Source organism: Podarcis bocagei (assembly GCF_964188305.1).
Source record: "Podarcis bocagei genome assembly, chromosome: 1".
Lineage (NCBI taxonomy): Eukaryota > Metazoa > Chordata > Lepidosauria > Squamata > Lacertidae > Podarcis > Podarcis bocagei.
In genome coordinates, this window is record NC_138125.1 from 113413263 (window position 1) to 113439797 (window position 26535).

General features: G+C 42.6%; 1 protein-coding gene across 1 annotated transcript in view; it reads left to right on the top strand.

The window, feature by feature from the left end:
• The window catches only part of XIRP2 (xin actin binding repeat containing 2), a 77243-nt gene that overhangs the window by 28848 nt on the left and 21860 nt on the right, over window positions 1–26535 (top strand). The window contains exon 3 of the mRNA XM_081189409.1: window positions 6424–6549. Within this exon, the coding sequence (XP_081045535.1) occupies window positions 6424–6549 (126 nt within the window). The remainder of the gene's footprint in view (window positions 1–6423; window positions 6550–26535) is intronic.

Here is a 26535-nt window from a genome sequence, read left to right on the forward strand (position 1 = left end):
TGTTTAGTTGGTGGGAGCACAATTCAAAGTGTTGGTGCTGACCTTTAAAGCCCTAAACGGCCTTGTCCAGTATATCTGAAGGAGCGTCTCCACCTCCATCGTTCAGCCCAGACACTGAGGTCCAGCACCGAGGGCCTTCTGGCGGTTCCCTCACTGCGAGAAGCCAGGTTACAGGGAACCAGGCAGAGGGCCTTCTTGGTAGTGGTGCCTACCTTGTGGAACGCCCTCCCACCAGATGTCAAAGGGAAAAATAACTACCAAACTTTTAGAATACATCTGAAGGCAGCCCTGTTTAGGGAAGCTTTTAATATTTAATAGGTTATTGTATTTTAGTGTTTTGTTGGAAGCCGCCCCGAGTGGCAGGGGAAACCCAGCCAGATGGGTGGGGTATAAATAAATTATTATTATTATTATTATTATTATTATTATTATTAGTCCCCAAACTCTACAGCAGGGGAACATGTGGACCTCCAGATTTTTCTGGATTCCAAGTCCCATCGTCCCTGAGCATGGGTCATACTGGCTGTCAGAAGCACCAACCTGCACAGAAGATGGGGCGGGGGGCTGATGACACATATGTGACGTCAGGATGCCAGGAAGAGCTAGGGCCCAGAGCGAAACACAGTGGCAGTGTGGCTTCAATGGCCAGCAGCTCCTCCCCTCTCGTGCTTGGCCTTCTCCTCCTGCTGTTGCCGCCACCGGCCAGGGGCTGCTTCCCCCGTCTTTCTGTTATGCTGCAGCAACAGCAGGAGAAGGAACCATGAGCCGCTGAAGTTGTGCCGCAACTTGCTGGGTTCCACGGCTGGCCGCCTCTTCCTCCTCCTGTCGCTGCCACCGACCAGGGACTGCTTCCTCCCTCTTTCCCCTCTGGGGCAGGAGGAAGAAGAGCCAGCCACTGAAGCCACGCCACGCTTGCCTCCGCACTCGGCCTTCTCCACTCCCTGATCATTGTGGGTGGGGAGAGAGAGCAGGTCCCTAGGAATTGGTGCCTAGGAATTGGAGTTGAACAACATCCGATGGGCCACATGCTCCCCATCCCTGATAGTGATGTATGACCAACAGGTGTCCATTGGGCATGATGAAGCAGCAGTAGCAAATGCCTTGCAGTTCTTTAGACCCGCACAGCTGGAAACGGCTTGCTCCTTTTGCATAGCACTGCAATATGTAGCCGAGAAGGCTGGTGAATGAAGTGTACTTTTGTGTGTTGTGTAGGATACTATGGTCATTTGCATATTGTGTCGTGATGCCTCTACTCTGCCCTAAGCATGCACACAGTCCAGTACACAGGAGCCACAGGAACAGGACTTGCCACTGGGAGGGGGTTGCCAATTCCTGCCACTCACAAAGGAATATAGGAAGTGCCTTATGCTGAAACAAACCTTTGGTCCATCTAGCTCAGTATTGTCCACACTGACTGGCAGCAGCTTTCTGGGATTTCAGAGCAGTGAGCATTTCCAGCCTTACCTACCTGTAGAGATATTAGGGATTGAACCTGGAAATTTCTGCATGCAGCGCAAATGCTCTACCACTGAGCTACTGTCCTTCCTATCTGAAGAACAGGCCTCATACATTTAATTAGACAAAACATATTCTCTCTCATTCATATATGTGTGTGTGTGTGTGTGTGTGTGTGTGTATTTCTCTGAGTGCCTTCACACAATGCAGTATTCAAATGTAACTTGTGTTTTTCATTTGTTCAGAAATAGTGAAATTACTGTAATCAACCATCCTACAATTGCTTCTCATTGCCTTCTAACACCTCAAACAATCATCCAACAAAGGGCCATTGTATTTTATTATTATTATTATTACTACTACTATTACCTTTTCTACCTATCATATGACAACTGTTGCATTCGAGCTGCTTGGTTGATTGACATTTCACTTTTGGTCAGAGAAAATGTGTGTTGCAAGGAGATTTTGCTTGTTTGTTTTTGTGCTGGAGAGAGAAAGAGATACACTGCTTCCATAATTAAAATAGAGAATTTAATGGAAACCTGTAATCTCTATCCAAATCCAAGAACTGTATTATGAACTCTACACACCTTTGCATTGTAAATTTACTGACTATTGAATGTTCTGTGCCATTTAAGGACTCAATACGTAGCTAAACTTAACACTGAAATTAGAGCTACTTTCTCCCAAACAGGATGTCTGAACAGACAGTAGATATTTGCTAGTGGCCTTTTATATAAGTAACATTCATCGGAGAGCTTAAAGAGTGTCAGACTAAAATTGCCCACCACAAATCATTGAAAATTCACTGGCTTGCGCTAGGCATGCATGAAATGGCCGCTTGCTAATATAACTGGCTGTTCACATTTGCTCTGCCAAAACATAGATCTTCAAACGTAACTTCATGTCTTTTGCATCCTTTGGAAACCGGTGCTGTTTTGTTAGGACATGCCTAGTTGCTCCTCAGATATATGTACTAGCTACCCAAAATGACTTGGACATTTCAAGAAAATTACATTCCCCACTGACTTGCTAGCTGCTATAGTGTTTTGGGGTTGTTGTTGTTGTGAAGAAATATGTCAGATCCTGGCAGCTTTGGCTATTCAGTGCCCTGGTGTGAAATTGCCATTTCAAAACAGAGGACCCCAAATCTAAATGTAAGGTGTGACACCTCAACTTCCCCTTGATATAGTCCAAAATGCTTGCCATTCGGCAGGAACCAGGAGGGAGCCGTCTTTGTTGGGAAAATAAGGTCCATGTGAATTTTGTGCAAGGCAACAGAGGTGTGTGTGGAAGAAGGAGCAGCCCAGCCCCCAAGTGTGTGTCTGGGGTTGACACACAAGGTCATAAACAGGGTTTGATTTTTAACAAACTGTGCAGGACAAGAACTTCCATGCCTTTTGTTAATGTGGAAAATCTTAATGGAAAGCTCTGCGCACTAAACTGAGAACAGTTTCCCACCAAACTAGGGGATGAAGTTGCCAGTTCCTTATCAGGAGAGTGTTTTTATAGACTTTTTGGTGGTTTAAAAAGACATTTTAAAAATACCATACCTGGTTTATTAGAGTTCACTTCTGTTTCGATAGACAAGACATGACTCTTTTTGCTAGAGGTAGCCTTTCCCAAGGTCACTGCTTCCACCATCTCCTAGTTTGCAACAAAGCCATTTCCAAGCTAGAGAGGAGAGGGGGTTGCGGGCTAACCCTTCCCACACACTCCACTCGCGGGGGCTGGCCTTCTGCCCCCGCGAGAGCAGGGGAATCCCCGGGCGTGCCGGCAACCCGGCCCACCAATCGGCGGGGATGGGGGCGTGGCCTAGCCCATTTAAGGCCAGGCACGTCCGGGGACCGCCCTCTTTTGCCCCGTTCAGCTGACAAGACGTGACTCTTTTTGCTAGAGGTAGCCTTTCCCAAGGTCACTGCTTCCACCATCTCCTAGTTTGCAACAAAGTGTTCAGTTAAACAGGCAGAGTGCTATATTCTAATGAGGTCCAGTCAGCAAGGTAATTTGTCACAAAGCAGTGGTGTCCAATCCCCCTGCCACGATGTTGCTGCTTCCCATCTGTCTTTGGATGGCCCTAATGCCCTGCAAACCACAATAACGAAAGTTACTTGTACCACTAGGTTAGATAGAACATGACACAGAATTTTTGCTTGATTTGTTTAGGAGGGGAAGGATGCCTTGCTAGGATTTTTAGTTTAAGTTCTTTACTTTTTGACACTATACCCTTCTTCATATCTCTTTGCCATGGTCTCCTTGCCCCTCGCTTCCCTTGAACGTGATGATCTTGGCCCTTCGGTGGGTTTCTTATTCTTCCCATGCCGTTTCCAGCCCTGATACAGAGAAAAGCGTGTCTTTTTGTGCTTCCATAATAATCTGCAAAAGGTGAGATCCAGATGGGAGGGAGCAACTCCCCCTTCTTGCTGTGGGGGAGATGAGTGAGATTCTTTTTTGTAACAATATTACCTAGGACGTCAACTCATTGTGACATGTAAATCGTTGTGAATAAAGGTGAAGATCAAGATGGTCCCCTCTCCATTCCACGTACTGAAACCAACTGGACTGCTAGTTTAATTTTCCCTTCACCACACCAGAGGATGGCAGGCTGGCTTGAAGGTTCAAGGGACGTTGTGTAGCATATTCAACTGTTTCTTCCAATACTTCATTGCTGCTGCCTGCCCCCACCCAAGTTTCTGCTTCCTAAGGCAGCTTCTTCACTCTACCTAATGGTAGAGATGGTTCTGATATCAGTGGGCAAATATACCATTTTAAAAGTATCCCATTGCTGCCTCTTCTTCTTCTTCTTCTTCTTCTTCTTCTTCTTCTTCTTCTTCTTCTTTGTGGATGTTAGTGGCAAAGTAGCATGTGTTTTTTTGTTTTTGTTTTTAAAAAATCAATATGTTTTTGAAGCTATTTTGGGAGGCAGTTTCTTAGCCTTGGAGTTATGAAGTCTCTGAGTGAATTCATACCTGTCCAAAACATGTTTGTTTGGGTGTTGTTGTGTTTTGTTTTTTTAATCCCACAAACTTGCACAATGCACTCTGGCAATATATCCCCTTGCATTCCTGGAAAACAAAGTGTGCAATGGAGATTTGCAAAGTGTGTGCTCATCTGTTTTTCACAGCTTTAATATATAAGAACGCTGGAAGCAAATGTGCAGATTTGTCAAGCTGGCACCCAAAGAATGAAATATATGCTTCACCCACTCACACTTGGATATTAGAGAACAACACAGTGATGTATAAGAAACAAATGGGATCTCTATACTTAGGGGCAAACGACATGTTATACAGAAATGCATGCAATGCAGCTGCAGCAAATTTTATCAGAGAAGCCATGAGTAGGGGGAGGGTCCTTTACCATTTCCAATGGGTCATCTTCTTACTCGAGATCTTCCTTCCCCCCTCACATCTGGCATACACATGTGGATCTTGAGGATAGTTTGGAGGAAAGGGAAAATGGCCAGTAGAAAAAATGGAGAAAGGATGAGGCACCTCCTGGTCACCTGAGACTTCTAGATCAGTGTTTCCAGCTCTTGTTGGACTACAACTACCATCGTCCCTAGCTAGCAGGACCAGTGGTCAGGGATGATGAGAATTGTAGTCCCAAAAAATAGCTGGCTGCGCAAGTTTGGGAAACACACTTCTAGATTCAAACAGGCTGCTTTCCTTTAGAAAGAGCAGTCACTGTCAGTGTGTCATGTGCATTTGTGCATGATGTATATAGCTTGCCCCAGGCCAAACATGCACGTGCATGACCCAAACTCCAGGCAGAGCTTTGGATCTGGGTTATTACCCTAAAGCAGAAATGAGGAACCTCTGGCTCCCCAGATGGTTTTGAAGCACAGCTCTTGTTTTTCCTGACCATTGGCCATGGTGACTGTGGTTGGGGGGAGTTGGGGTTCACAGTTTCCCACCCCTGTCCTAAAATTACCTGCTGGTTCACACTCCCTTCCTGCCTCCTGCTTCCTCCTCTTACATGGTAAAAATAAAAGGATCCTATTAGCACAGAGGAAAACAAAGGAAGATAGATAGGTAATGGGCAGATCCTAAGTGGTAGTGATTAGTCATCATTGTGGTTGTCAGGAGCCAGTGGCTTCCAGATGCATTGTGGATCCGCCACTGTTTTAAAAGTCTCGCTGGAATCCCAGTTTCCAAGTTGTCATTGAGCCTCGGCTTTTCTAACTTACTTTGTGGCTCTCTCTGGGTCAGCGTCTGAAAGGCAGTTCTTCCCAAACACAGAGTGCAGCGTGCATTATTGTGCTAATCCATCTGCATTATGGAATGGGCCTCTGAGACTTTGCATGTTGGTTTTGAAAAGAGATTAATTCGTATCTGTGTAGTGGCAGAATCTCTTCGTTGTCTCTGAACACCTGACAGTGTAAAGTAGTTAATGGTATTGAAGAAGCTCTGGATTAGGGGATTCTGAAATCTGCTTATTGTTAGTATGGCTTTAATCTTTTAAATCAATGAGGTAATAATACCACAGCAAGCTTCTCTAAGTAGGAATCTTCATAATGTACAGCCCATTCATATTTTAAGGATTTTGATGACAGCCTCCTAATAGGTTTGCTTTCTAACTTTGGCATGGCTTATTAAGAAATGTATGCGAATGAGCTGTTGTTCGGGATACAAGGAACAAGTGTCAAAAGGCATTTTCTGCATAAAAAACAACAACATCATCATCATTGCATAATAATTCGCATCTTACACTTTGTGCACTTCTAATATTTTAAAACTCCTTTTTTAAAAAACTGACTTTTTAGAAAAACAAAACAAAAGCAATCCTACAAAATGCAAAAGCGTCATTTGGAAGAACAGGCAGAATAGCAACTATGGTTAAGTAAGATGGTGGTTGAGAGACAGTGACTAGTTCAATTCACCCGGCAAGCTTCATGGCTGGGTGAGGATATGAACCCTCCTCTCATGTATCCTAATCCAACGCTCTAACCACTATTTGCCCCACCAGGCTCTTGAAGAAACAGAGGCTTGTAGGATACCTGGAGGCTTGGCAAGTGTGAAGAACCAATTTGAAAAAGCAGAAACGGCCACATCGCAGAGTGCTCAGTACCAATACCAGCAGAAATCTGTACAGGTAAGAAGTAGTAGACTTAGCAATGGTGCTTGTGTGGAGGGTAGTCCTAGTTTTAAGCAACAGCAAGATGTATTGACCTTGTAAGCCACCTTCATATAAATCAGGGTGTATGCTTACAGATGACTTTTATGGGCGGTTTTTTGTTTTTGTTTTAAATGTGTGATAGCCCATTCATATTTACAGGACTCAGCTATACAGCTGCAAATAAAACGTTTTAAGTGTGTTTTAAGTGCAATACACAATGTGACACTAGATGGTGATGGCGAGCTTATGGAAAATTCAATGTATTTTTAAAAAACGCTTTTTGGAAAAAGCATTCCTAGAACTTTTTTAATATGTGTATAGATTGCAACTAAAGACTGTCATCACTAAGAACAGGGCTTACTGCATCTTTTCATCATGTTACCATAACCCAAACTTGGTCTGTTGCAGTTCATATTTTGTTAAACATATATGATCTCGGCCAAATCTGGTGGTTTACATAAGTGCTTTCGATCTTCCTGACAGTGTTGCTGGCGTTGCTTGTGTAACGGATATTGTTATTGACAGTACGGCTACTGTTATTTATTGCCCATCATCAAGTATCCCATCATATACCCACCCCACCCCCACCAGGCGCATTGTAATTCATCTGTCTTGTGGCAGCATCACATTAATTTTGACATGTCCCTTTCTTCTTTCCCTTTTTTTTAAATTTAATGAGATTTGTGCATGCAGCTGAACACTGTAATCTGCTTCACTATTTTCTGTTTTAAACGTTTACTCAATCCTCAATCCTCAATTGTGTTGTTGGTCCTAACTGGGTTTTTTTCTTGGGGGTGAGGGTTGATACCGAGAAGTGTCACATGTCTGAATGGCTTTATTTTAAGCCTTCAAGCACTGTGATCATGTCTCTTGGCCTTACAGTTACTTGGTGGGACTGTGAAGTGTGACTCAAACCAAAATTGATAAGGCAGGATCCACCACCCAGTATTGTATAGGTAATGTTTCTGCTTCTATTCATAAGGCCCGCCCTCTAGTCCTCCTCCTCTCAGCTTGTCGATGATACTTTTTGCCTCAGGATACAGATTTCTACCCAACATTGTTTGTGCAGATTACTGAGCCATCCATTGATAGGATTTCCTCAAGTACCTCTGAGGGAAGCTGAGATAATCGTTCTTACTTTTAAAAATAATCTGCCTACATATTTATTGCCTGCTACTACTGCTATTATTTAAAGGTAAAGGTACCCCCTAACCGTTTGGTCCAGTTGTGGACAACTCTGGGATTGCACGCTCATCTCGCTTTACTGGCCGAGGGAGCCGGTGTTTGTCCACAGACAGCTTCCAGGTCATGTGGCCAGCATGACTAAGCCGCTTCTGGCGAAACCAGAGCAGCGCACGGAAACGCCGTTTACATTCCCGCCAGAGAATGTAACCTATTTATCTACTTGCACTTTGACGCGCTTTCGAACTGCTAGGTGGGCAGGAGCTGGGACAGAGTAATGTGTCCCTCCTACTATTATTTAGTATTTAATAAATTTGTATTCCACCCTTCATTTGTAGATCTCAGAGCAGTTCACAGCATAAAAATACAGCATAAAAAGTTCACAGCATAAAAAAGATATAAGCACAAAATATTTTATTTTATTTTATTATTTATTTATATTGTATGCCGTCCTATACCTGTAGGTCTCAGGACTGTTCACAACAAAAACTAATATAACAGAGAGTTATATAGGTGGAGAGACAGGATAAGAAATATAACAATTATTGTTAATGGCTACCATCATCACTTCAAGGCAATATACATTTCAGCATATCAGATTGGATGGTAACTCCAAAACAATGTCAGTGAACACAGTACCATTAGTATAATGGTCTGGGTTTGACAATATTGAAGTTTGTGATTGATTGATTGATTGATTGATTTACAATGTATCCTTAAATATTGCTAGTTCTTGCATAAAACTCTGCATACTCATATGGTTGGCGAATAAGCAAACATTACAGAGCTTGCATTAAAGTTTGATGACTGTGAAATTCTCCAACTTGCAAGAGGGCTGGCCCATGGCATTTTGTTGACTGAACAACAGAACAGCTTCCCCAAACCTATCCCTATGCACATAAGGAACCCAAGCTGGCTAAGTTGTTTTCAAAGAAAATCCCACGAGTCCCTTTCTCTGGGAGCAAAAATGCAATAAATATACATTAAACAATTAACAGTTTGCTGCTCTCTAATGACACTCAAAACCAACTGCCTGAGGCAGCCCCTTCACTCTGCCTAATGATAGCGCCAGCCCTGCATCGCCATCTGAAAGAGGATGAGACATGGGAATGTTCACTTGGCTTTAAACAAAAAAAGTAATATGAGCTGCTTCCCTGATTGGCCATTTTCCTGGATGCACATGAATATTGGTAATTTTCAATGTTCTGTTTTACAAGGTTACCGTAAGGTAAAGTTAAAGAACCCCTGGATGGTTAAGTCCAGTCAAAGGTGACTATAGGGTTGTGGTGCTCATCTAACTTTCAGGCCGAGTGAGCCAGCGTTTGTCTACAGACAGCTTTCCGAGTCATGTGACTAGCATGACTAAACCACTTCTGGCACAACAGAAGCCAGAGCGCATGGAAATGCCATTTACCTTCCTGCCACAGTGGCGCTGATTTATCTACTTGCACTGGTATGCTTTTGAACTGCTAGGTTGGCAGAAGCTGGGCCAGCCAAGAAGAAGAAGAATTTGGATTTGATATCCCACTTTATCACTACCCGAAGGAGTCTCAAAGCGGCTAACATTCTCCTTTCCCTTCCTCCCCCACAACAAACACTCTGTGAGGTGAGGGGGGCTGAGAGACTTTGAAGAAGTGTGACTAGTCCAAGGTCACCCAGCAGCTGCATGTGGAGAAGCGGAGACGCGAACCCGGTTCCCCAGATTATGAATCTACTGCTCTTAACCACTACACCACACTGGCTCACCAATGTGAGCTCACCCCATCACAGGGACTTGAACTGCTGACCTTCTGAATCGGCAAGCCCAAGAGGCTCAGTGGTTTAGACCACAGCGTCACCCGCGTCCCTGTGGTGGTTACTGTATCTGAAGGTAAAACAAACAAATGAATGAAGTGCCAGTCAAAACTCATATTGTAGAACAGTGATCCAAACACACCTCTGTTCTATGGCCCCCAAACATATGAAAATGTGAACCACGTCTTTGGGGTTATAATTCATTATAAACTATCTGTGAGTGTTTTGCATATATTTTTCTTGGAGCTGTGCTAAGCTGTTCTCTTTGGGAAAGAGTTTGCTGTTTTCTTTGTGTTAAATTTAATCAGCTTCTCTAAATAGATCAAAAATGGCACAGAGGAACCCAGATGCTACACAAAGCCATATAAACGCAGCTTCCAAATGTTGGTTTAGATAAGAGGTTTATGTATTTTATTACTTCATTATCATATATCATGGAAAAAAACTGTTGCAGCCAAGTTAATGATTTTTGGAATATGTAAGGGATGGTATAATGAAACTCATTGCACTATCTATGTGCTGTTCATTTTGAGAAATAGTAACGGCTTGATAAACAGCCACATTTACTCTAATGCTCAGCGCTCATCTATGAAACAACAAAATGATGTTAGTCTAAAACTCTGCTGAACCAATAAATAAAATTCCATGGTCTCGAGGTGCTTTAAATCAAGGTCATTCATACACAAGGTCACTGTCAATTATGTCATCCAGCTTTTACAGTCCACAGTGAGACAGCTAGCTGCCTTTGGGTATCAACGTGAGCAGGTTTTATTTACATAAAATGAGAACTCTGTATCCGAAGGCAGGATTTTTCTCCAGTTGTAAATATGGAAAGAATTAAAAGCATCACCAGAAAATGTTTTGAGTCTAATGCTGGAGGTACATGTCAATGAAATCATGGGTTTTCACATGGAGAATTGTGATTAAATCCTTTCACACAATCTGTATTAGGAAATGTTTCATCCCTAGAGAAATGTCATATCGTGTTTGTCCGTGCCTGGGTTTGTGTGCCTGGTTTCAAATAAAGGTTAAGGTTCTTGGTTCTTCTTCCCAGAGAAGTCCATTAGGATGAAGCAGCCTGAAATTACTCAGAGTAGCCTGGAATCTTGACTAGGACTGGGCAGAGGCACCAGCTTCTCAAGTTGATTGAGGGGCCTGATGCGACGTCCTAATGTTGTCACAAGGAGCCATGGGACAGAGCCAAATGCCCTCTGAACATTGAGGGAGTCCGACCCTCTTAAAAAAATCAGGGGAGCCAAAACAGCCTCAGGCCCTAGGAGCTGGCATGTATGGACCAGGGACTGAGTATACCATAGTAAAGGTAAAGGTAAAGGTACCCCTGCCCGTATGGGCCAGTCGTGTCCAACTCTAGGCCGGGGGCCAGCGCTGTCCGGAGACACTTCCAGGTCACGTGGCCAGCGTGACGAAGCTGCTCTGGCGAGCCGGCACCAGCGCAGCACACGGAAACGCCGTTTACCTTCCCGCTAGAAAGCGGTACCTATTTATCTACTTGCACTTAGGGGTGCTTTCGAACTGCTAGATGGGCAGGAGCTAGGACCGAATGGCGGGAGCTCACCCCACCGCGGGGATTCGAACCGCCGACCATGCAATCGGCAAGCCCTAGGCACTGAGGTTTTACCCACAGCGCCACCCGCGTCCCGCGAGTATACCATAATGTATAGTAAATGTATGTGAGAGAGTTTCTGTGTGTGTATGTGGTTGTACTGTAAACAAATCCATTTTGCATCTAGGCTGCTTTGCTTTTAAACTGTGGGTGAAACACAATGTTGTGTGAGGGGGCTACTGCTTCTTCAACAGGACTTCCTCTTCCTCTTGGGATGTTCCTTGGTTAGAGCTCCAAAGGGGAGGAGGGGGAGGGGAAGTCCATTCCACTCATGCATTGACAACTGGCTATCACCCTGTGAATTTTAAAATTAGCCATTGACAATACTTCACTATGCTTCCTTAAATTAACCCACTGATACCTAATATGGGAATACAGGTTGTGTGTGAGGCAGTGCTTGTTAGGTTGTCGGCGAACATATCAGACGACACAGTGATTCTTCCAAAGCAGCTCTTTATTTGTAAGCTGGAACAGAACTGAACTGAGGAGCTCAGTCAGCCTGCTTATATAGAGCTCCAGAACAACGTAACTGTTGCAACTTTCTAAAACTATCCAATCACTGAACATCACTTTCAATCCTTCATTTGCATAACTATCTACAGTATGCCCCTGCTGGCCCAGGGTGAGAACTTCAGTACGTAACAGGGCTGGTGTTGCAAACTCTTCTGGAAGAGGCCGTGTTATGACATCAACACATTCTGCATTTTCTCTCTCTCCTCCAGCAGGCAGCCATTGTTCCCTGCACAGGTGCAGGGAAACACATGTCTTGATAATGTGACAACCTGGATATGTCATTAGTGCAGCTTCCAGATGACCCTTCATCATGATTTGTTTGCAGGAGTATTAGACAAAGTTGGCTATTTAATGAGCATTCGCTCTCAAGGCTTGATCATTGCAATATGCTCCATACGGGTCTACCCTTTTGCTTTGTCTGGTGCCCAGTGCTGAGACTAGATTGTTGATGGGAACATGTCAGCACATAACACTGGTACTTATTATACTTATTATACCATATTATACTGGACCAGGTTCAGGGTTCTTGTCTTAATGTACAAGGCCCTTGGGTGCAAGATACCTTCAGCACCTCCTGATGCCTTATATCTCTGCCCAACCACTGTGATCTTTGAAAGGAATCTCAGTTAGCCCCCCTCTTCCCCATGGTTCAGATACATGGCCTGTAACTACCAGAAGCTATGCATTCAGTATTGGGGGCAAAATCCTATAGAACCCCCTTCCAGTTGAGATTAGGTAGGCATCCTCTCTGGTAAACTTCAGGTGCTTGAAAAAGACTTTCCTATTTTGGCAGGAATTAAAGGTAGTTTTCTGTTTCTAGGATAGATTTTAAGTGTCCTTATCCTAGAGGGTTATTTTGTTTAAACATTTTACGTGCACCACATAGAAATTCTGTGTTTTAAGTGAGCAATGTGGTGCTCTGCAGATATTGCTGAACTTCAACTACCATCATTCCTGGCTATTAACCAAGCTGGCTGGTACTACAGGGAGCAGGAGTACAACAACAACAACAGATGGAGGGCACCATGTTAGCTAACCCTCCATTACAGGAAAGCAAATTTAGGTGAAACTTGAGGGAGAAAAAAGCCAAAATAATTAAAGGTGTGAAACACAAAAGGCCTATATTTAATAGGTTTGCATATGCAATTTCCTCAGACCATCTCATATCTACAGTCAGAAATTCTGCCAGCTATGGTGATACAATGAACCATTCTGACAGCTCTCTGTGGCACGGTACATTTCATTGGTGCAAGTTTAACATGCCTCAGCAGAAAAACCAGGAGTGAGTTATAGAGGTCAACCAAAACAAGCGTAAATAAAGCCTTTTAGAGTGTTTTAAAAGTGTTTTTATTGATACTGGGCTTTATCTTCAGGTACTTTATGCCATGTTAGCAGTTCCCTGATCTCTCCAGGCTGGTCAGAAGTAGCTGTTCCCTTCCATGTACTTAATAATTACTTCCCATGTTACTTTTTAACTGGGAATGGGGGGGAATTTGATCCAGTTTTCATTTAAAGACAAACTTGCTTGATTCACACTTAACAATATGCAAATCAAAACACAGCCAACTCTCAAAATTTGCACTTCTCCGAAGGTAACTTCTCCAGCCAAGTGATGTGTATGAGAACACTATATTGTACATGTCATGATGTAGCATTAGTCCCAAAGAGCAGTCTGTTCCGAGAATGGAGCCTGAGCAGCTACACTGTGGAAAGCCATTTCTGTTGTTTTAAAAAAGAAATGAACAAACTGAGAGCACATTGAATTTGAAGTCAACGATGAAAATTCTTAACAATTTGTCCATTCCCCAAAGATTAATCCAATCATCAGAGGACATTCTCCTCAAAATGTATGAAAATGACTGGGCCAAATACTTCAGCCAAGGACTAGATTTGAGTGGAGATGGGAGGTGGGAGGTGGGAGAGAACCTGGCAGGTTCCCCACAATAAAGCGAAAAGACCATCTTCTTTGTGTAATATTTACAGCAGTGTTTCTCAAACTTGTGTCTCTGGCTGTTTTTGGACTACAACTCCCATCATTCCTAGCTAGCAGGGTCAGTGGTCAGGGATGATGAGTATTGTAGTTCAAAAACAGCTGGGCAGACCCAAGTTTTTTTTGGGGGGGGGCTGGTTTACAGCAGGAGATAGGATGTACATGCAGTAGAACAGGGACGTCCAACTCCCAAGAGACTGCGATCTACTCCCGGATAAAAAAATCTAGCAGTGATCTAGCATTTGGGAGGGAACCCAAAGTTGTTGAGCTAGGGAGGCAGGCCAAAGTTGTTGAGCTTTTTTGGGGGGATGCCATACTTCTGCTGCTTTTTGGGGGGGACGCGCCATGAAATGCTTACCGAGTAGTAAACACAGCAGCAATAACTCCGTCTTCCGTTTTTGCAATCATGCATGAATGAAGGGAAGACCGAGGGGGCGGGAGTGGGGGCAGGGGGGGATGCTATTTTTCCCCCGCAGAGGAAAGTGAGCCCGCGATCATCCACTATCACCCGGGGATCGACCTGTCAATCGCGGTTGACCGGTTGGATATCCCTGCATTAGAAGTTTAGTATAATACTAAACTTTCAACTTCTTGAGACTGAAAAGAAGCTTTTGCCCAATTAATAATGTCCCATGAATTACGCCACTCTTAATTTGATTTTCAAATGCATCATGAAGAAGAAATCAGCATACCTACTACAGGTTTGTAAAAAAAACCAAAAACCAAAACAAGCACAGACCTCTAGGCATCTTCTTTGTCTTCTATGTATGCAGGCTTTGTACAAATAAATCCTATTAGCAGCAATATGTACTGCAAGGCTAAAAACAAACAAACAACTACCATAGTCTTTTGGGCTGAAAAGGAATTCCGGGCACAAAAGACACTCACAGAGAGAACAGAGATTATCTTTTTGGTCTTAATAGAATAGGGCAGAGCAGAAAGTGGGACTGTCTGGATAAAAACAAGAGCTTGGTCCTCTGCATATTTACTCAGAGTTTCCTGGCCTGTGGATGGGACGTGGGTGGTGCTGTGGATTAAACCACAGAGCCTAGGGCTTGCCGATCAGAAGGTTGGTGGTTCAAATCCCAGCAACGGGGTGAGTTCCCGTTGCTCAGCCCTGCTCCAGCCAACCTAGCAGTTCGAAAGCACGTCAAAGTGCAAGTAGATAAATAAGTACCACTCCGGTGGGAAGGTGGTACGAAAGCTGTACTACTCAGGACAGGATGGGGTTGTGCAGGGTTGTTAAGGCAGCAGAGAGCATTGTTGGCTGCCCACTCTCCACCTTAGAGCAGATTTATGCCACAAGGTACCATAGGAAGGCACTGGACATAGTAAAAGATCCATCGCATCCTGGTCACTGTCTCTTCAAGCTCCTGCCGTCGGGACGGAGATACAGGACAATGAAGACAAGAACGAGCCGTCTTAAGAACAGCTTCTTCTCCAGAGCGATCTCGGCCCTGAATGGGAAGCCCAGACTTTGAAAGTCATCTAACCTCCCTTGCTGTATTATACTGTATTGTTTAATTAGTGTTTTTATGGAGCAGTCAAGTAATTTCGTTGTCCCCGAAGGGGACAATAAAGATATTATTATTATTATTATTATTATTATTATTATTATTATTATTATTATACGGCGTTTCCGTGTGCTGCTCTGGTTCTCCAGAAGCGGCTTAGTCATGCTGGTCACATGACCCGGAAGCTGTACACTGGCTCCCTTGGTCAATAAAGCGAGATGAGCGCTGCAACCCCAGAGTTGGTCACGACTGGACCTAATGGTCAGGGGTCCCTTTACCTTTACCTAATCCTTTAGGAGCTCAATTTTTTTTCTTCTGCTGCTTTCATTGATGGTGCTGTATTTATATCCAATGGAGCTTTCTCTTCTGTAGGATCATAAATAATACACACTCCTAGTTAAAAAAAGAAAAGGTGCTCACCATTTGATTTAACATGATTTGTCAGTAATGTACTACACTCTCACGGGCGCAATCTCAACTGGTACTTACCTATGCTTAGTGCATTTCACTTACTTAAAGTAAACCTAATGCTAAAAATAAGTGTAGATCGAAATGCATATGGTAGTCATATCCCTTGAGGTATATGGGAGACAGACAGGGAGAGTAGCCTCCAGCAAAAAATCTCATCTAATCAAGTTATGCATTCACTTCCCCTTCTGAAACTGCATGGGTTTTCTGTCCACAGATTTCTGACAACTCTTAAGGGAATCCATAGCCTGTCACAGGAAATTATTCAATTCCTTTTAATCAATGTGATGCATTCCCAGTTTGAAAGCTGTTTTAAGCCACCCGAGCAAATATAAAGATCAGGTCTGCTGTGTTGCCCTATTGCAAGCCAGGATTCACGTAGCTAATGGTAACAAGGAAATCCAGGATGGCATCCTGTCCTTATTTAACTTTAGTATCTTGGGTCAATATTCAATGCAGTGTACCAAAGAGAGCAATAGAAGCTTGATCAAGATGCATTTTAAACATTGGACTTGAAGCATGCATCACCTCAGTTAGAAATAATAATGATTGTTGAGCCCATGTTCCTTAGGGGAAAAAATCTGCTAATGTTATTGTTGTGCATTAGAGTCAAATAGGCAAAAAATACCCGATTTTACCGTGAATTTTCTTTCATACTGCAGTTTTCAGGTCAATAGCTGTTTGCCTCTCCTTTCAGGAGAGTGTGTGTGTAGGAGCACACAGTACAGTCTTACTATAAAAGATCTTTGTTCTAGAAGGAACATTTGGCAATAAACAGTGGAAAGCAAGTTAAATCTTCATTTTTGAAAGCTAGCAACGAACCAGGAAAGCATATCAGTTCCATGACATTGTAAGATCTGGGAGGCTGAAGGAAGAAGGCTTGCTCTTTTCTGATCACTGACAGGATCCTCCTTGAATGATTTCCTCTGTAAGCGTTCATTCAAATTATTTGCTGTGGATATCCTACTAGGAGGAACATTTTGGATCCGAGACACTGATTTGGCTTTAACTCACCCCACCCTGAGTGGAAGATGGTTCTGACCATACTCATTGGGTACCCATGAGGCCAAGGCAGCAAGGCAGTTCTGTGGTTGCAGCACCAAGTGAACAACTTGCTCTGAGGAAGACTGGACATGAACCGAGACCTAATACACCTCTTCGTTCAGTCTACCTTCCCCAGGCTCCACCACCTTGGCCTGGCATCTGTGGTTCTGGCCAGCACTCTGTCCTGAAGACAAGTACTTACTCTTACTGTGACCTTCCTTCTGATGTTCTCCTTGCATTGCTGGGCAGGTCTGATTCCTCTATCTGTCTTGGGGCTAATAGCGTCCCTTAAGGACCTAAGCTCTGCAGACTCCAGACCACCAGCCTCAGGTTCCATGGCTTCCAAATCATCAGCCCAAGCTTCTGTAGGAGCACACAGTGAACCTGGTCCAATTCCCCAGTGAGTGGTACAGCAGCCTCAGGTGTGGCTGACTCAGTGGCGTAGCGTGGGTTGTCAGCACCCGGGGCAAGGCAAGTAATTTGCGCCCCCTAACCAGTGGATTTGCACCCCCTAACCTGTGGATTTGCGCCCCCTAACCCTACCCCCCAGATGTTGTGCCCGGTGCGGCCGGCCCCCCCTGCACCCCCCACGCTATGCCACTGGGCTGACTCCTCTTTATTCAACTCTGATTCTCTTCTGCTGTCTGTAATTTGAGCACTGATACCATTTAATTACAAAGGTATTATATATTAGTTGTGCAAGCTTTTGAGCTATGTGCAGTTCTTCACATAAAACGAGTGGCTGAATAATGGTTAGTACTTGCTTCTAGCAGAACTGAAAGCAAAGTCCAGCTAAAGGGCAAACATCACTCATCTCTGGATTGCAATAAATATATTTATTAGTAATCCTTCTCTTCTGGCTTCTGAAGAACTCAGGGTGCCACACTTGCAATGATCTCCTTTCATCCTCATGGCATCCTGGTGGGATAGGTAATGCTGACTTGCTAAAGGCCACAAAATGCACATCATGGCTGCGCTGGAAGCAAACTGAAGATGCCATGTGAATGCCTCCATCTGTCAGATTATATTAGATTCCGCATTTACAAAAATACAGCCCGGTTTAAATGTGCTGAGCAAAAAAGAAGAAAAGGAATTGCGCACACAGTGTCACCGGTTCTGTGTGCATAATGAACATGCTAGCACAAAATACTCCTGAGGCACAGATCACTTGTGTATTAATGCTGCACATGTAGATGCCAACAGGTGTGACACCAGGTGCATGGAACCCAGCATGGGTGAGTTTGTTTCACATTTAACCCAGGTCTGAGTCCCATTGCATTCCAGTGACATACATCCTAGTGAATTTGCAATACACTATCTATTTTGGAGACCCATTATGGATACCTCTTTTCTGCTTGACCCAAAGACAGGTCTTACCTAGTGGTCTTACCATCTATGTAAGAAACAATCTGCTAATACTGAAATAATATACTAAAAATGAAGCTAAACACTGGAGAAGGCAGCAAGAAACTAGCTGAAATAGACATGACAGTGCAGTTATATATCTCTACTCAGAAGCAAGCACCACTTCTAATGGACTTATAACACCATCCAAACCATGTATACTCAGAAATAAGACCTATTGAATTAAATTGGGGTTACTCATAGTTAAAGAGGATTAGGATTTCAGCATAAACTTCAGATTTGATTATAGAATTGCATTCTAAAGACATTTTAAAATCAAAAGTATGAGAATTAATTTAACAAATATTGTTTGCTAAAGAGTTGCATAGTGAAGGAGAAAAAGGAAAAAAAGCATGAAGCATGAGAGGAAGAAGTCCAGCATGTGACAAATAATAAGAAGCAGAAAAATGGAAAGGAAGGAAAGTAGAATATAGAGAAACCAGAGATGAAGGCGAGCAGGATCTAGAGAATGAATACATTTTTTGCCAATTATTTTTATTGATTTTCCATAACTTTTAACAAATTGTCACTAAATTAATACAAATTCAAGTTGACTTCCCATCCACCCCAGATGTCCCCTCTATTTTCCTTCCTCCTTTGCTGCTCCCAATAAAATAACTTTTCCAGCTATAATTCAAAATACATTCATCCCTTCGCCTCTACACCTGTTCAGTTACCAATTTCTGCTATGGCATTTATACATTGTTATAACCTGTCCTCAAAATAGTTGAGTAGAGTAAACCCTCATCTATCTATAATAGTTGTTCATCAATTTTCAAACATTTCCTTCTGATACCTCTTGAGTAACATTTTACCTGAGAAAAACAGATCTTGCTTCCTCCCAGTCAACATACAAACATTCCTCCTTAACATGGCCTTGAACATTGCTGTCTGACATCTGGCCCCAGTAATCAACAACTCAGCCTCACTGGTGCAGCGTGCAGAGCGTGAAAATGAAACCCCTAGAATTTTTTTGTAAAAATATATAATAAACACCCCCCCTTTAATACTCCCAATCTCCCAGCATCACCCACCCTTCAGATTTTGCCAAATTTAATCCTCAATTTTACATCCAACCAGCTCATTAATAAATACACACAATCCATATCTATTCTTTTCTGTCTGAAAGTCTCAGAAGCTGCCAAGTTGGTATACACTGTGGTCCACCCTGTCCCTTTCACTGTTCTTATTTCCAACTTCAAGCTTCAAGAGGGTGGGCTGATGTAATCTAAACAAAATCCATATCTCCTCTCCATCCTCCTCCCTAAACTAATTAATCTTCCTGCAGTCCATCCTGCCAATCCTCAGTTACATTACATCCAACTCAACAGTTTATTCTCTTCCAAGTGCTTTACAGACAGTCAGTCCAGTTGTTACCAAAAAGGCATTAATGGACGACCACAGGTCATGCCCTTTTGTTACTCTGAAAAGGATAGGGGAGACATGCCCCTTACCCATTAATCTCCACGGGGACCCCTCCCAGGCATCAGAGCACCTGAGAGGGTGACTTGCTGGGTTCATTGCATAACAGGAAGTCCGAGATTGAATACATTTTGTGGCAAGTTGCAGAATCATAAATTGAATGTGAAAAGGAAAAGGTAACCACTGAAGAGGAATCAAAGGCAGAGAAACATGATCATATTTGTGTGAGGAAAAATAAGGCAGGTAACAAAATGAAAGCAACAAGAGGGTAATTCAGAAGACCAACCAAAAGAGCACTGCAATAATCCAAGTGTCAGAAAATAAGAGAATGATTCAAAGGATGGACAGAATAAACAAAAAGAAATGAATGAATTTTAGCTGGCTTTGACAACCGAAAATGACAGAGCTTAGCTGAAAATAAAGTCTCTGAAGAAAAAAGAAGGAAAAGGTTCTGAGATCTCTGGTTCGAAGAGAAGGACAACTGATAACATCAGCCATAAATCAAAGAAGCAAAAAGAACAGGAAGAGAAGAGACAGGAAAAATAAGATATTCTATTTTCTGTTTGAAGATTTAACTTCAAAGAATGAGCAGGCTGCCATGTGGAAGCAACAAGAAGACATGACAAAAGCTTGGCAAAAGAAGAAGACAGATCAGAAATAGAAAAGAGTAGCTGGATATCGTCCTGAACATGCTGATCAATATGAAAAGACTAAATGAGGGAATCTAAAACTCTAATGAAGGTAAACAACAAGAATCAAAACCTTTAGGAATTTCAAATAATAGAAACACAAGCGTTGTTAAAAAATATATGAGGAGAACCATGAAACTAGACTCATGCAAGGAAGAAAGAAGAGTATGATTAACAATATTGAAAACAGAAGGAAGAAGAGAATTACTAATAATATTTAATGCAGAGGAGAGATCAGGAAGAGATCAGCATACAAGGGGCATTCAGATAAATTAGCTAAGGAAAAGAACATTGTTTCTGTTCTGTTAGCATGAAGATCTGATTGATAAGACTCAAAAAGAGTATTTGATAAAATTCAAATAAGATTTGTTCAAGTAATTAAGAAACAAAGGGAAATATCCAATGTTAGTGATTTTCAGAGTAGGCCCACTGAATTCAACAGACAACCACTGATTTAAATGGGTCTCTCTAAGTTTGACTAACACTGGATGCCACCGAAAAGCAAGATGAAAAACTAGCCAATAGCAAGTGAAGAAGAATCAACCATTGTTGACACTTCTGTGTTCTTAAATTAAAATTAGAGTTAAAGGTCAAATAAAACTAACCAGAAATCAAGGAGGGAATAGTTAGAGAAAGAAAGCAAAATGAGCTAAAGCAATATATTTAATGAGAAGAAGAAGAAATGGGATCAAAAAGGACTGGATGTAGGTGAGGGTGAGGACAAAACCAGAAAGATCTTCTGATAGTAGAGAAAGAAGAAAATCAAGAGGCATAGGGGGAGGCATAGGAATCTGCCTTGTAGCAAAGCGGCTTCCTTTATTTCTTCTGCTCATTGCTTTCCTTCTTCCACTGCTATTTCTTTAGATGATCTGTCCAGTTCAGTATTATCTATACTGACTAGGTGTCTTTTCCAGCCCTGGAGATGCCCAGGATTGAATGTGGGACCTTCTCCATGCACTGCAGGTCCACTGCCAATGAGCTATGACCCATTTGGTTGAGAAGGTTTAGAAATAAGAGTTCTATAAAGGACCAGGAGATGTAAGTTACAGAAATAGAAAAGTCAGGAGCTGCTGATTTATTATGGTGGGCAGGGGAACTAAGCAAAATTCTGAGATGTGAGACGTGGGGAGGGGATGAAAAAAGGTAGAGCACAAAATTAACAGTTAAAAAGCAAGGAGGAGAAGGAAAAGAAGCAATTCATGTTGGCAAATAGTAAGGTTGAGCAGAAGGAAGAAGAAAAGAGATGTACATTAATTTATGCCAGGGAGAAGAAATGTTTAGTCTTGCCCCATAACTTATAAAGCAGCCCAAGTTCATTACCAAAGTTACTACAATGAGGAACTAAAGGCAAAGTAGGAGAAGGATGACAGGAACAATATAGAAGAGGGAAAGAGGAACACTGGAAGAAGATGCAGGGAATAAATAAACAGGAGATATCAACCGAAGGACCTAGCAGGGACGAAGGCATCAAAATCCAGATGCTGAAGGTAATTTGATGATCTAGTAAGAGGTTTGCACAAAGAAGAATGAGAGAAAAAGAAGGTGACCATCAGAAAATGGAAATATAGAAAAAACTGACATGATCTGTGAGTGAGCCAAAGAGGTAGAAAAATTGAGGGATGGGGATACAAACCAGAAAGCGCAAGATGACATCAAGCATCTGAATCATCAGAGTTATTGGGGTGGATATTGAAAACTACCACAAGAACAGGGAAACAATGGAACCCAAAGTTCAAAGTCAGATAATAAGTTAGGTAAAGGACCGGGTGGGGTGGGGGAGTTAGGACAGTTTTGTTCTGCAAAACTTAGGTTCTAACTCATATGGGGAGCATAGAGCAGTCTACACATTTCAAATTTCATCCTCCAACTCATAGAGAATAACGGGCATCACAACACAGGGCTTAGTAATTCCATCCTGCTTTTGTGTAGCTTTCCCACACAACCAGCACACTCAAATAGATCTAAAAAGCCATGCATTAGCAGGAGCCAGATAGATGGAGCTCTTTCATTTGACTTTCCCACCAGGGTGGTGTTCAATTCTAAGTAAAAGTAAAAGTAAAAAAAAAGAAAAAAGCAGCATGTGGTGAAGTGCTTTCAAACTCTGGTTGTAAATACTGCTAGGAAGCCCCCTCCTGTCTCCTTCACACAATGCTACTGAACACAATGAAATAGTTTTGAATGGCATTTAAGCAACAGCCATTGATGGGAGCAGCAGCCAGTGTTCTGGAAACCAAAGCAAGCGTAATCTGCTCTCCAAAAAATCATCTGCCTGGTATATGTCTCTTGCTCTTCAGAAACAAATACAGTGGTACCTCAGGTTGAGAACTTAATTCGTTCTGGAGGTCCCTTCTTAACCTGAAACTGTTCTTAACCTGAGGTACCACTTTAGCTAATGGGGCCTTCCGCTGCCGCCGCGTGATTTCTGTTCTCATCCTGAAGCAAAGTTCTTAACCCGAGGTACTATTTATGGGTTAGCGGAGTCTGTAACCTGAAGCGTCTGTAACCTGAAGCATCTGTAACCCGAGGTACCACTGTATACTGTAATACATGCACAACTTAACATTGCAAAGAGAACTGCATAGAATTGTAGCATCAAATATTAAACTCTTTGGCATGGAATGCCACCACCCAGCGTCGGTGAACCTCAGTCCTGTGCATATGTATGCTCAGATGTAAGTCCCACTGTATTAAATGGAGCATACTCCTGGTTTGTCTGTGCAGGGCTGAAGCCCTAATGGATAAGGATCCACATGTGCAAATGAGGGTCATGCCTGCAGTTCCTTTTGCCAAATTCTTACCAGGCCTTGGGATGACCTAGTTTGGTTCAATGAAATTCACTGAATTAGTTCAAAAATTTCTGAACTGTATCTGAAAATAGTTCCCATAATTGCCAAGTGAGCTGAACATGAATTAAGTTCATTTTTGGAGCAGAACTTTGAATGATTTCTTGTTCATCTTCAAGTTCATTCACACTTTGGGCCTTTTAGTTTAAAGATCCTAATTGCTGGGGGAAATAAATGAAACAAAATTCACACACATATGTGTGTGTGTTTAGATGTTTTCTTAGACTTCTTAAGTATGTTTTATACTTTGGCGCAGCAGCTTTGTTTTGCAAAGGGACAGCTGTGAGCCAGAATTAGCTCCTTTGCAGACATGTTGAACTTGAACTTGTTTGATTTTAAAACAAACTTCCTTACATCTGGTACCAAGGACTGATGTAGGGTTCCTGCAGTGTGCATTGGGATCCATGTTATAGTACCAAATGCATGGCCGATGCTGTCCATTTTGACAGTGCTGATCATATCGTTTGGAGAAGGTTGGGGACTGTTCTCTCACTATCTTCACAATGTGTCTAGGCATGCAGACCACTACTAAACACCAGGATCTTTGTATCAGAGCCTGGTATCTATGTGTGCGTGTGGCGGGGTGTAGCATGCAATTTAGCTACAGAAGTTCACCACTGCACTGTGTGAAATTGGAAAGAACCTCTTCTGTTCTTGAAGGGGCCAAAAATCATCTCAGGCGCAGCTACTCAATTGATTTTGAAGGATAAGGAGGGCAGTCCGTCAATACGGCATAAACCTGGCTGTCAGATACAAACACTCTCAGACAAAGAGCAGGCAGCCTTCTCCATGGGAAGGGATAAAGCTGAATTCTTATAGACCAGAGGACATTGTGCCATAACAAAGAGCATCAACTGATATGAAGTCTGGCTCATCATAAAAAGCACAGAAAGCTCAGGAAAATGGATTACTGCTAGTAAAACCAGGGTAGTGCACCTGAGTCACTGCTGAAGAATATGATCATCATTCCCTTTAGAGACCTCTGGCTGCACATCTCTCCAAAGAATGTGATTACAAATAATATTGGTCACTAACGTGTAGGGCTCATCCACTCTATTTTGGGATTTGCTTGAAGGGGATTGACAGCTCTTTGCCAGGGCTGCACAAAAGCAGGCCAAGGCTGGTAGATGAAAGGATGAGCATAGCAGGTGAGGCTTGCAGTCCTGCACCCATTTTCCCTGGGGGTGGGTCCAGCTTCTGAGTAGACATGAATAGGATGTCACTGCAAGTGATAGATACACAAACTAAACAACGCTGATTACTAATATGGTTCATTGTCAAATGGGTGAGAACCTGTTATTCTCCCATGCTGCGTAGTCCAACATCTCCTGTGGTGTTGTCTTACAAAAAATTAGTATCTTTAACGCAGAGTTTGCTTATCAGCATATGTGTCATGAGAAGACTCTAAAATGTTGTACACATAACTTCCATTTAATGGATAAGAACGTGGTTGGCAGACCTGAAATTGGACCTTCTTATATCCGGATGAAGAAGAATTTCTCTCTCTCATTTGTGTGTGTGTGTGTGAACAGGTTCAATTTCAAGTCCGTAAAGTATTAAATTAGTAATATATTAAAAGACCATTCAGTGGTCTTTTGTAGACGATGAACAGAAAAGTGGATAAGATAGAACCCTGAAGCAGAAAAAAAAACCCAGTGCTACATTTTGGATGAGTGGAACCACCACAATGAAATACCACCCTCACCCAGCTTGGACAGCCTTTCCAAATTAATACCATGGTTCAAAGTAACAGCCACTGCTGTGCGGACAAGGGGAATCAACAGGGTCACACTCCCCCGTCATAGAATAATTGAATCATAAAATTGTAGAGTTGGAAGGAACCACAAGGGGCCCTGCAATGCAGAAATTTTTCACCCAATGTGGGGCTCAAACCCACTACTTTGGATTAAGAGTCTCATGCTCTATCCTTGATCCCCACAGAGGTTATCCTGCAGGGTGACCAAGTACCAAAACCAGAAACCCCATCTCCTTCAAGAGTGCCTGGACCAGACTGGCAACTCATCCCATTTCTTTTACCCAATGAAGTTACTTGGAGTTATAACTTAAGAGAGGAGCCTTTATTTTTGGCACTGGACATAAAAAGCACACAGACTGCGATAACAACAGCTGTAGGTGAACCGCGTAGAATAGAACCAGTTGTGTTCCCTGCAAATTGTGTGCTGTGCCCATCACTCAGTCTCGGCAAGGAAGAAAGATGAGGCAAATTGTAAATGGAATGCCTGTAGCTCTCAAGCCACTTAGCTACATAACAATCCCATTGGCGCTGTAGGAAAGATTCAACTATAAATACAAAGCAAGCCCTCATACACTTACTAACCATTGTTAGCTGTCTTTGAACTGTCAGTTATATCCCTAATGGAACCATAATTAGGAAAATGCTTAATATAATGTAGTTTTAAGGTGCATCTCAAAATGAGAGAGATGCCAGTGGATGATGCCATCTAGACTCCTTGACTTCTGCTTCCTTTCAACTGTGATCTACTCCAGAGAATTTTGTATGTTAAAAAAAAAAAATCAATCCTGAACACTTCTTAACATTTATTCTTACCTGTGGGACATGCACACTATTTTTATGTGAAAATCACTGTACAACAGCATTTCCACAATTACATTTATTGGGGCGGAGGGCCATGGCCCATCTAAATAATCTTGCCCATTCTTCCTACCATTCCTTCCCACCTAGTTTGAACGATATGTTCTGCCTCATGGTTGCCTCCGCTTAACATAATTGCCGTTGCAAGCAACAGTTGGAAAGTTCAAACCTTTACATTCTGCAATTCACATGCTCTCTTTCCCTTTGGACATTGGGAAATATTTATGAACCTATGAATTATCAAACAATGAAATAGATTATTTTCTTTGAAAATCACCCCCACACCCATTGTCCCTGCCCAAGGGCTTTGGGAACATGAGCTGAACAGTCCATCACACCCAGAACCATTTGTGTGTCTCTGTCTATTTCCATGTGCTCCAGGTGCTACAGATCTGTAGAGCCAGGCATCTGATTTTCAAATTTGGCATGAACATCCATGATAACATGGATCCGAGGAGGATCATAGAATCATCAACTTGTAGAGTTGGAAGGGAGCATGGGGGTCATTTATTCCAACCCCCTGCAATGCAGGTATCTTTTCCCCAGTGTGGGACTCAAACTCACAACCCTGAGATTAAGAGTCTCATGAATTACCAGCTGAGCAACCCCAGGAATGGCCAATTAAGCCATTGTTTAGGGAATGCAATGGAAGCCCTCTTGTGCATGGCCCAGCCAAAGTTAAGCCCTCATTAATTCCTATTGACTTCTGCTAATGCTCCCCTTGAAATCCATGGGGATTTAACTTGGGCTTGTATATGGCCATCATGCTGAAAAAACTAGCTACATTGTCATAATAATTGCCACACACTGCAGATGTTGCTTCCCACCATTATGCTGTTTGCTGGAGACCTCATTACTTTA